We start from the raw sequence: 11,401 nt of genomic DNA, 5'->3' as shown, positions 1-11,401 counted from the left end.
GTCTATGACGCGCTTCTGCTTAAGGAAGTCACGCGACTGAGGGGGGGGCGGAACGAACTGTAACCAATCAAAGAGTTCAAATAGACGGAAGTCGCCAGGCTCCCGGAAGCCGTCCGGAGGTCGGGACCGGAAAGCGGAAGCGGCGTGCAGCACGTGGGGGCGGTGCCGGCGGAGGCTCTGGTCCCTTCTGCTTGTGCCGGGCTCCTAGCGGCTGGAGCAAGAACGGAGGTTGAATTGAAGACTGCCTGGCGTCCATGGAGGAGTCAGCCGCGGAGCAGCCGAGCCCACAGCCCCCGCATCTCGGGAACCACTGCATCCATGACGGCGATTTCGTGGTGCTGAAGCGAGAAGATGTGTTTAAAGCAGTGCAAGTCCAGCGGAGAAAGTGAGTCTGGTGACTGACTGGCCTTGGGCAGCGCGCACCACCACCCAGATAATCACTCCCTTCTGTGTCCCATTCTTGGCTCTTTGAATCCCGCTCCTCAGTCTTTATTGCTACTGTCACAGAGAGGCCTTCCCACTGGGATCCTTTCTACCTTCTGCGCCAGATTCTCTTCCCGGGAATTCCATTCTTGATACTCCCACGCCGGAGGGTGCTTTACCGAAGGTTCTTGGAGGTCCTTTCTGTTCTTACAGAACTTATTCAACCTTTCACATTCAGATCTCTTCATTATGCCTCACACCTCCCAGCTCCTCACTTTTTCCATAAATTCAACTTCCTCCGTAAGCGAGAAGGGAGATGAAACAGAAAGATGTCTTACACCTAGTACGGCTTGCAGGTAGGCAGTCTTCTCTGGACCCCAGTGGAAAAACATCAGTCTACTATAAGAGAACTTTCTACAGTGTAAATGTTGAGCTGAAGGCCAGTGTGCATTAGTGCTTGCTGATGGTCAGTTGAAGCAAACACTTCTCTGCCTCCCAAATGGTGGAGTTACAGGTCTGCTACATAACACTCAGATTGCTTCATGTTCAACTATTTGAGTGTCCTTTTTATAACATGCTTTATTAGATCATCTTTTCTATTACCAATGAGAAATACCGTACCTTTAGTTCTAAAAAGCACTTTTTTGTTTGTTACTTGGTTCGTTTGGCTACACAGAGAAATCCTGACTCAAAAAGTACTCTCTAGAAGTTATTTGGAAGCTCTTTTTACTACCCCTGTTCTTAGGAAAGCCATGACAGTACTTTTTGTTGTGTTTTGAAAATAACCTGCTGAATCCGGCTGCATCCCAAGGCAGACTCCCTATCACCACAGCAGCCTCCCTATCACCACAGCAGCTGTGGCTCTCTGCAACTCTGACTTCTTCCCAGGAAGCATGCAGCTCATTATTTATCAGATTGCCTCCCATAGTTTCCTGCCTGCGCTTTCGGGCAGTCAGTCTGAGTGTGTGCACATGCACACACACACACTTTTGCACATAAGATAATCTGGCAGAAGCATAAGTCAACCCAGCTTCAGTGTTTCATTAACACCAGCATGATTAAAGGAGGAAGATAAAAGGGTACAAATAGATGCTAGTTCCTGGGAACCCAGCAAAGAGTAAGAATTGGGAGTCAGAAGCACCTCTGGAGGCCATGAAACTTCATTCATGTGGTTCAAGTGACATTTGATGGGTGAGGGGAGATTACCCACGTAAGCATGAGGTGTGTTGGTACATATCTATAACCCAGCATTCCTACAGCAGGATGGAGGAGAGACAGGAGAATCTCAAAGTTAGAGGCCACTAGCCTGACATGGCAACAGTGAACAAGAGAGAACTTGTCTCGAAGAAAGATGGAGGGTGAGAGCCGGCACCAGAGTTCCATGGGCACACTGTGGTACCCAAGCACACACAGGATAAAAGTAGTTACGATTTTCTAAGGGATATGATATACAAAGATATGGTGGGATCTAGAACGGAAAAGGAGAATGAGGTGGTGCACAAACAATTCACCAGGACAGGACGGGTCCCAGAGTTCAGAACTCTGTACATGTAAGCTAGGCCCTGACGCTTCCTTAGGCACCAAGCTTTTCTTTGTGTCAACCGTGCCATGCGATAGAAAATACCTGCAGACCTGTGTGAATACTGTAGCTTTAGCTCCTCACAGAAACATGTACACAGCTGTTGTGTGTTATATGACATCCATTTTCTGGGGAGTCATCACACACACATACCTTCACCTCAGAAATGGAACCTACAGCAGACTAAAGTACCGACTGCAGCAGATGGTGAACCAATGAGGTTTCCCCTAACGGAAGTATGGGGAAGGGGCTATTTACAAGGTAGCTGCACTAGAAAGCCCATTCAACATGGGTAACTACTCCCAGAAACCTACAACCCTGAAGCTGTCTAGTAGCTCCTAAGCTGAATTTCTCTCAGCAGCTTGACTGATGATTGTCAGTTCTACACACACACACACACACACACACACACACACACACACGCTCGCATGCACACGGCACACGGCACACGGCACCCAGCAACTGTTAACTTCCAGGTTTTTGTTCTCCAGACATATGACCTTTTGTTTGTCCCCTGAGGCTGGTGAGTGTCTTCTTCCTTCCTAGAGGAAATATTTCAATTTGGAGGGAGTGTTGTAATCCAGAGGAGCATCCTAGAACACTGTAGCTAAAGTCAATCTGGCCTGGAATTTGGCATCTTTCCACCTCTGCCTTCTGCGTGTTGGGAGTAGTGTGTCCCACTACACCAGGTAACTGATTCCCAACAGTATGTTTTCTTGAGCCTTAGCTGTCGTGAAAGGAAAGCATTTCTGTCCTGTGCTTCTTTGAAGTTGCTATAAGGGACAGATCTCAGGTAGGACTTGAATGCCCAGCCCTGGGCAGTACTTTAGTGCTCCGTTCATTTCCGATGTGTAGATTATCAGTAATGTTTACTCTGATACGGATTGTTTGGATTTGCTACTTACCTAATAGGATAGCCACTTAGACAGAGACCAGGGAGTTTTAAAAGTTGTTGTCATCAGTGATTATTTTGCTGGGGATTTTCTAGTGGGAGTTGCATGGGGCATTATGATGCACAGTTATGGCCTGGGAATCTTGTCAGTCTTACCTTTGTTGGGATCTGCAGAATCTGAATTTAAGCATCCTGGGTAAGATGCAAAATGCAGTCAGACCTGTGTCCTGCAGAAGGCTTGTCTTTTCTCTTCTAGTCAGTGTTTCCCTAGCTCCTTTATTAGAGTGTATGTCTGTCCCCGCCCTGCCTCTCTCGGGTTCATTTGTCAGAAGTGATGCTGCCAACTGTTTATCACGAGCACTCTTGAAATGAGCTAGAATTAGCACACTTCTCATAGCAGGAATGCAAAAGGAATCCGTTGATTGGTTGCCTTTTCTTCCTCAGAAAAGTAACTTTTGAAAAGCAGTGGTTCTACCTGGATAACGCCATTGGCCATAGTTACGGGTCAACGTTTGAAGTGAGCAGTGGAGGAAGCCTTCAGCTCAGGAAGAAGCTAGAAGAGCCCACATCAGGTACACCACTGGGATGAGATGGGCGCTCTCTAGTTACAGACTAGTTGGCAGACGTCCGTTTAATTTGGATACTTTCGGGAGACTTAGCTAAAATAAGGGGTGGTCCTGAGGAGCTAGGGCCAGACTTGAGCTGAGTGTGAGTAGGAACTCTGGATAAGATTGCAGGTGCAGGCATGGAAGTAGAGCCCTCACCCAATAGGTGAGGCACCAGGTGCATCTGCAGCACTCTCTAAACTGGACAAGTCATTGAAGTACTCTAGAGACGATGTCAGGGGATCAGAATTCAAGTTAATTATTTAGCGACTGTGAGGCCAAACTGTGCTAAGTGAGACCTTATCTCAAAAAGACTCTTTCAGGATGCCAGACAAGGTAGTCCAATAGTCATGAGTACTTGTTGCTCTTTTAGAAGATCCAGGTTCAGTTCTGAACACCCTGACGATGGCTCATAGCCATCTAAAACTTCAGTTCCAGGGATTGAGGCCCTTTCTGAATTCAGGCACCGGGCATGCATTTGGCACACATGCATTCATATAGGCAAAACACTCAAACACAAAAAATTAAATGTGAAATTTTTTTTTTTTTTGAGAAAGGGTTTCTACATAGCCTCGAACTTCCAGTGTGTACCATGCTGGCCTCTAACTCACAGAGATCCTACTGTTAGGTTAAAGGTCTGTGCTACTATGCCCAGCTCTTTAAAAAAAAAAAAGGTTTTAAAGGAAACATTCCAAAATAATTTCAAATCAGGGTAAGCAAGATGGCTCAGTGAGTAAAGGTACCTGTCACCAAGTCTGATGACTGAACTCATTTTGATCTCCGAAACATGAGGGGAAAAAGAACTATGTCCTCTGACCTTACATGCACCATGTCATTCACAAGTCCTTACACATACACAAACACATGTAAAATTAAGTAATTAAAATGTAACCTTTAATAAAGTTTCATATCAAGAATTATCACAGAGCAATTTCTTTCCTTAGAGACCAAAGAAGCGGGCACCGATAATCGAAATATAGTTGATGATGGAAAGTCCCAGAAACTTACTCAGGATGATATAAAAGCTCTGAAAGACAAGGGCATTAAAGGAGAGGTAAAAATGGGTTATTTCTCTTCCTTTGTGTGTAACAAACCCATCTATAATGTCGTTTATATGTAACAAACTCGTCTATAATCTCAATTTTGAGGTAAAATAAAATGGCGGTTAAAGTGTGGAATGCATCAGGATTTTGTTTCTTAGAGCAGGGATGATAGACCGAGTGGCCACACTGAAAGGCCTGGCGGAAGGGGACCTAACAGGGCCTTTCTGTCATCTGTAGTCTCTCTTTCTTGGCAACCTCTCTTCCCTTAGCTTGGTTTAAAGGAAGTTTGTTCACAAGGCCCTGGGTTTCATGCCCGACACCAGGGGGGAAAAGTCTAAATGGGGTTGTAATGTTTTTGTTTCAAATCCCAAGTAGAGCGTTAGACATGCAGAGTTGATCCACTCGGACTTCTGCGGAAGAGGGGATGGAAGTCAGCCCTCAGCTGAGTGCCAGGGTAAGTAGGGGAAGCTTCAGGAAATCTGCTTGCTCCTTTTCTTCTAGGAAATAGTTCAGCAGCTAATTGAAAATAGTACAACATTTCGAGACAAGACCGAATTTGCCCAAGATAAATATATTAAAAAGAAGAAGAAAAAGTAAGTCGCACTGCATGAAATGGTTGGAAAATGTGTATATTTTCTATTTACTAAGAATGAGATGTTCTCGGTCATTTTATCTCAGATTGCTGTTCTGCTCTTAATTCCTCAGATACGAAGCCATCGTTACTATTTTGAAGCCATCTACCCGTATTCTTTCAATTATGTATTATGCAAGAGAACCTGGAAAAATTAAGTACGCTTTGTTTCCTTTCAAAATATAATTGGGGGAAATGTCTTTAAGAGAGTCATGATTTTAAGTAAAATGAAAAGCTTGCTCACCTGCATAAAGTGTCCTCCTTCCTCATAAATTGTAAGTCCTTTTACTGTTGCCTCAAGCAAACAATAATCTTATCGACATAATTCTTAAAAAGCAACTAGAAAAGCTGTTATTAAATGTCAGGCTTTTCTTAGCTAAAAGTGAGCAAATCTTCCTTTTTTTTTTTTTTTTTTTTTTATTTCTTAGCCACATGAGATACGATACGCTAGCCCAGATGTTGACGTTGGGAAATATCCGTGCTGGGAATAAAATGATTGTCATGGAAACTTGTTCGGGCTTGGTGCTAGGTGCCATGATGGAACGAATGGGAGGTAAGATGTAAGCTCCCGCGGTGTGAGAAGTCCAGGGATCAAAAGTTAGAGAACCAGATTGAGTTTCTTTAAGAATAAGGAAGTTACCTCAGTAGATAGACTGCTGTGGTCCATTTCTCCACACTAAAGCTGTGTTGGTCTGCGACGTTGGCCTTTCCTGCTTTGGTGTCTGTGCGGATGATTCTGGAACTGCAGTTGGCTAATGATTTTAGTAAAACAGCTGGTGTGTACTGTGTGTCAGGAACTGACAGGATGAGTGGGGAGGCTTCTCAGGAGGAATTCTCTCTTGGAATTCACAAGCTGACCTGTCTGATTTCCGTGACTCTGTAGAAGATAAGAGCTTGCATCCACCCTATCTGGGGATGAACAAGGAAAGAGCAAATAGGCCCAAAACATGTGACCTCTGAACAAGATCACTGGGTCTTCCATGGTGTCCAGAGGAGATAAGCTTTTTTAAGGCTCTCTTTGCTCTGGAAATATACTCTCTCTGTACGGAATGAGATACTCATCACCTCAGTGACCACTACCCCTACCCCCCATGGACTTTGGCACTATCCACCCCTTAGACCTGGGAGAAGAATCCCGTGAGGACTTAGGCTTGAAGTCTAGATTCCCTGCACTGTACAGATGTTCGTTTGTTTGTTTTGTCTGTTCAGGCTTTGGCTCCATTATTCAGCTCTACCCTGGAGATGGACCCGTTCGGGCAGCAACAGCTTGTTTTGGATTTCCCAAATCCTTCCTCAGTGGTCTTCATGAATTCCCCCTCAACAAAGTAAACAGTCTCCTCAATGGAACATTTTCTGCTGAAATGCTATCCTCAGAGCCTAAAGACAGCACTCCAGTTGAAGGAAGTAATGCTGAGCTGGAGGAGAAAGAGATTGCTGAACAAGCAGATGGGGAGAACATTGCAGATGGCCCAGAAAGCAACACAGAACAGAGGCCAATGGAAACCGTTCCCGGGAACCCAGAGAATAAGGAGCCTAGAGAAAAAGGAAGCAAAAGAGATTATGTAAGTATGTCAGGAGTCACTGTTCTTGTAATAGCTTCAGAGCCTCGGTGAGTTTTCAGTCGTGAGGTTTGGGTTGACTCTGAATCCTTAGGTCCCCAGATGCTAACTTTCAGAAACACTTGGGGAAATGGGTGTTTGTACATGGCCCTGTGACTTAGTCTTTGAGCTGGAGCTCTGGGCGGCTCTAGTGGCTACTTCACAGTGTTCGGGTGGCATGAGGGTTGCCACTAGAGAGCAAACTTTATCCTGTGCCCTCCCCTTCCATACAGACCAGCCCTCCTGTTGTCTGCTGGGCACCACTGCTCCGCCCTGGTAGACCAGGGCGTTTTTGTAAGGCTGGTTCAGTGCGTCAGTACATTGGTTTCTTGCTGTCGTTAAAGATTCAGGAAAAACAAAGGCGACAAGAAGAGCAGAGGAAAAGACACATGGAGGCCGCTGCTCTGCTGGGAGAAAGGAATGCAGATGGGTATGTTGATCAAAGGATGCAGGGTGCAGGGTGCTGCTGCGTTCTGCTCTGAGCACAGGAGCCCTTTCCACTGTCTGCCCTGATTCTCGTGGGGATGAGAACACTCAGCTGTTCAGCCCATTTTGGGTTACTTTTGGGGGGAGGTAGGGGGGTTGTTTTGTTTTAAGAAAGGTTGAGTCTGGGCCAGAAAGATGGTTCAGCATTTTAGAGCATACACTGCTCTTGCAAAGGATCAGTGTTACCAGCACCCTGTCCAGTGACTCAACTACCTGTAATTCCAATTTTGGGGAGATCTAACACCTATGGCCTCCTTAGAAACCTAGACACACACACACACACACACACACACACACACATATACATGCAGGCATATACATCCGTAACTTTTTTAAAAAGTTAATTCATCAAAGCTTTTATTTTAAAGTACTTGGTTGGTTGGTTTTAAAGAAAGTCCAAGTCTGGCAGAGAGGTAGTTGAAGAAATCTCAGCCTTCAGTAATGACTATCTGATAAGACTGTCCTCCTAGGTGCAGGGGTCGGGAGGCATTAAAATGGCTATAACACCAGCCAACAAAAAGCTAATGAAAAACCTGTCAGAGGCTAGAGAGGTACTTTTACAGAGAACTGCTGTTTACCCAGCTCACAACTGTCTATAATGCTAGTTTCAGGGGAATACACACACACACACACACCACACAATAATAATAATAGTAGTAGTAGTAGTAGTAGTAGTAGTACTGATAATGATACATCTTTAAAGTAAAAGAGCACCTGTCAGTGGGAGGTGGATTTGCGGTGTTTGTTGAATTTGCTTCCAGATGATCTAAAAGATACAAGAATATCCTACACTACATAGAGTATTCAGGCAGCACAGACACTCATAACCCTGTTTCTTAGAAATGAATAGCTCATGGTTTCATTCTGCTTTGCATTTCTATCATGTTGTGTAGTGCCCCGTACTTCTGTAGCTCACACTGGCCGACGACTCCCTGTATAGTTCCAGCTAACCTGGAACTCAAGGCAATCCTCCTGTCTCAGCCTGATATTAGGGTTTTAGTTATGTGCAATCATGCCTAAACCCCATGATTTAAAATGTGATTATTTTAAATACATTTAAAACCCGTGCTCCTCTTGGAGGGTGTAGAGTAATAAATGTTCTGTTTTCCTTGCAGTTTGATTGTGGCCAGTCGTTTTCACCCCACGCCCCTGCTGCTGTCTCTGCTGGACTTTGTAGCCCCGTCACGGCCGTTTGTGGTCTATTGTCAGTACAAAGAGGTAATGCTGAGGTGAAATGGACAAACTTCCTACATATGAATTTTGATCTTCGTGCTGTAGCTTGGGATATATCTAACAGGACTCTGAATCTGCCCTCAGCCTTTGTTGGAATGCTACACAAAACTTCGGGAGAGGGGAGGAGTCATTAACCTGCGGCTGTCCGAAACCTGGCTCAGAAATTACCAGGTAAGCATTCTCACTGCCAGGCCCTAGAGTTGGTCTCTGGGGACGCTGGCTTCTTGCAGCAGTGCTGTGCGTTGTTAAATAGAGCCACTGTTTTACACCGGCAGTGGTGGAAATGTCTGCCCGCCACTCAGAAAAAAATATCCTGGCTACCTGGCTTCCTGGCCTGCTTTTCATATCAGAGCGCACGTCTGTAACTCTACTTCAGAGGTATTTAAAATGCAAATAACTAGTTATACTACCCTCAAGACCTTGCCGTCTGTAGAGGTGGTCACTGGGAATGAAGTGACCTGAAGTGACCGTGTCCTCTGCTGACACATCTTCCCAGGCAGTTTCAAGATTGACTGGTGGGGTGTGTTCCAGAACTCAGACTGAGGTGTGTTCATTCTCTCCTCGTCTACCCTCTCTGGCAGGGTTAGATATCAGATCTCAGCTATGCTGGGCAAATACTGTGCCACTGAGCCACAACCTCAGACCTGTGCCAGTTCATTAGAGCAAAGGGGCCTTTTAAAAGTGAGAAAGGAAATGGGATTAGCGAGGTGAATGCTTGCAAAAGAGAACAGCCTACAGCAATCCTTGAAGAATTCTCAGGCAGGCCAGTGAGAAGCCTCGAGTAAAGGCCACTGCGCTGTCAGCTCCTGTTTGATCGCCTGCGTATGATCCCTGCAGTAGATCCCAAAGTCACAGCAGCTGGAGGGGCTTTGCTGCCTGAGTGCTTCACAGCCAGTTGCTTTGAGATCGGAGGGGCCACTTGTGAGTTACCTTGTGCCCCATCCTGCTACCTGGAGCCTCTTCCCACCACAGTAGTCCGTCATGGTCGTGACACTGCCTTTTTCTGTGGCAGAGGAGATAGGTGAACAGAGCCCTCGATGGGATTAGCAGGCAGCAGGGAAGCAGCCCTCCAGTGTTGCTTCTCCATACACCCCAAGTCCCATTGCTGGCCATTGAGCTTCCTGAAATCAGAAGGAAGACAGCAGTGCATAGGCCGGAGTGCTGCAGGAAGCGTTCACACGCACCTCTCACACAAACAAGCATTCAGTTTAAGAGAAATGGAGCTTCACACGTTTTATTGAATCTGTTTTTTTCTGTCTTGGTTAGGTTCTGCCAGATCGAAGTCATCCGAAATTGTTGATGAGCGGAGGTGGAGGGTACCTTCTGTCAGGATTCACTGTTGTCTCGGACAGCCTTCGAGTAGACCCCAGTCTCAAGTCCTCTGCAGGTGCTTTAGACCCACACAAGGCTGAGGAGCCAGCCGCTAAGAAACAGAAATGCATGGACTCTGTCTCTTAACTCTTAGGAGATTACTGTTTGTTCCAAGGCATTCTGCAGCTAGTAATTAAACTTTAAGTGTCATCACTAAAAATGTTTTCCCGTCCTAAGAGTGTGTGCGCACCTGTTCCTGGGAAGAAGTGAGCCCTTCATTTGCCTCTGGTACAGAAGGATTAGTCAGGGCTGCAACTCTGATGGGTGGGAATGGATTGGCACAGCAGCTCCGTATCACATCAGATCAGTTCTTAAAGGATCTGCCAGTGCAATGTCTACACCTTGAGAATGTTGATGTGTAAGTCTTCGTTTATATTTTAAGCAAAGATGAACACAACCTAGCTAAAACTTGGTGAACAATGAAAGGAAATTCCTCTCATCCATTCTCTTCTGCCTAAGCAATATGGATGTGTGAGCCTATGAGATTTACAGTACCAAAAAATGTCTGCCCTGTGCCCTGCAATGGAAGAAGCTTTTTTAGATACTAGATTTTGTTATTTTAATAGTCAGTGGCCAAAGGAAAATCCGGGTATCTATTTTCCCGCCTCTCCCCTTTGGGGTGCATAGGAAGGTTTGGTGGGTGCTCCTCTGCGGTGAAAGCTTCTCTGTTCTGAAGTATTAGCACTTCCGTGTACTAGTACACAATTGGTCGTTTCCCTCTCAGACACAGACACAATCATGTATCGGTATTGGTAAAAACACATGCACATGGATGTATCTGTGTGTCATCGTGGACAGAGAGAATGAACTGTGGTAACGACTTGTGCAGGACAGAACAGCGCTCGGTGTGTTGTCAAGTGTTTCAAGTGCCTTCTGGGGATTTCCCACACTGGTCTGTAAAGGTTGCTGGCGTGAGGCGGGTGTCCTCTATCTGCTCTGAAAGAAGTATAATCAAATTCCTTTTCCATCTCCACTGTATGAAATAAAATGTCTAGTGTGATTGAAGACCTGTCCCCTTGAGAGTCTTAAGTGTTGTTCACTAGGACACTTGCAGAGTTCCTGTCATCATAGAAGCCTGGACAGCGTGGAGCATCTTGGGAAGAAATAATTGCTTTCCTAATAGCTTGTGCTGTTCTGATAAAGGCTGCAGTGGTTACCAACTTTAGTTTTTATTTCTTTTTTGCTAAGCAACTGCTTTTAAAGAATAAAATTTTCTTGTGAGCCATAAGTCATTAATGATATGATGCTGCATTTATTACATGGAGCTGACTGACACGTGTCCGTGTGGTAGAGCACACTGGAATGTGCCACGTTCAAGTCACGTTTAAGAAGGTAAGATTGCACAGATGAGACTGTCCAGTAGGGCTGGTCACTGTTAAAAGTGCTCAACTGGTGTCCAGTACTTAGTCCATTCTCTGAATGATTTAGTCTGCCCTCCAAGGTTGGGATCTAAGGTTTGAGCTATTGGCAGATCACTAGCAGATGACTCAAAAAGGAGAAAAGAGAGGAGGGGAGATTGGAGGGAGTGAGCTCAGGCTAG

The 11,401-nt window shown here is 45.5% G+C and overlaps 1 protein-coding gene across 1 annotated transcript; it reads left to right on the top strand.

The window, feature by feature from the left end:
- The first annotated feature begins 204 nt into the window (after positions 1–204).
- Positions 205–10,943, top strand: TRMT6 (tRNA methyltransferase 6 non-catalytic subunit). Its single transcript, XM_080931311.1, has 11 exons — positions 205–385; positions 3,339–3,466; positions 4,444–4,553; positions 5,044–5,135; positions 5,248–5,331; positions 5,602–5,726; positions 6,383–6,735; positions 7,116–7,201; positions 8,373–8,475; positions 8,575–8,661; positions 9,757–10,943. Exons 1-11 carry the CDS (start codon positions 255–257, stop codon positions 9,946–9,948), a joined length of 1,491 nt encoding a protein of 496 aa, XP_080787437.1. The 5' UTR covers positions 205–254; the 3' UTR covers positions 9,949–10,943.
- Positions 10,944–11,401: the final 458 nt, after the last annotated feature.

The sequence above is a fragment of the Micromys minutus genome (genome assembly GCF_963924665.1).
Source record: "Micromys minutus genome assembly, chromosome: 17".
Lineage (NCBI taxonomy): Eukaryota > Metazoa > Chordata > Mammalia > Rodentia > Muridae > Micromys > Micromys minutus.
The sequence above is the reverse complement of the archived record's forward strand: the minus strand, read 5'-3'. Positions and strand labels throughout refer to the sequence as shown.

Coding starts and splice junctions, on each gene's coding strand:
- TRMT6 (XM_080931311.1), top strand. CDS start 255: ATGGAGGAGTCAGCCGCGGAGCAGCCGAGCCCACAGCCCCCGCATCTC. Junction 386..3,338: donor GTGCAAGTCCAGCGGAGAAA/GTGAGTCTGGTG, acceptor TTTCTTCCTCAG/AAAAGTAACTTTTGAAAAGC. Junction 7,202..8,372: donor GGAGAAAGGAATGCAGATGG/GTATGTTGATCA, acceptor TTTTCCTTGCAG/TTTGATTGTGGCCAGTCGTT.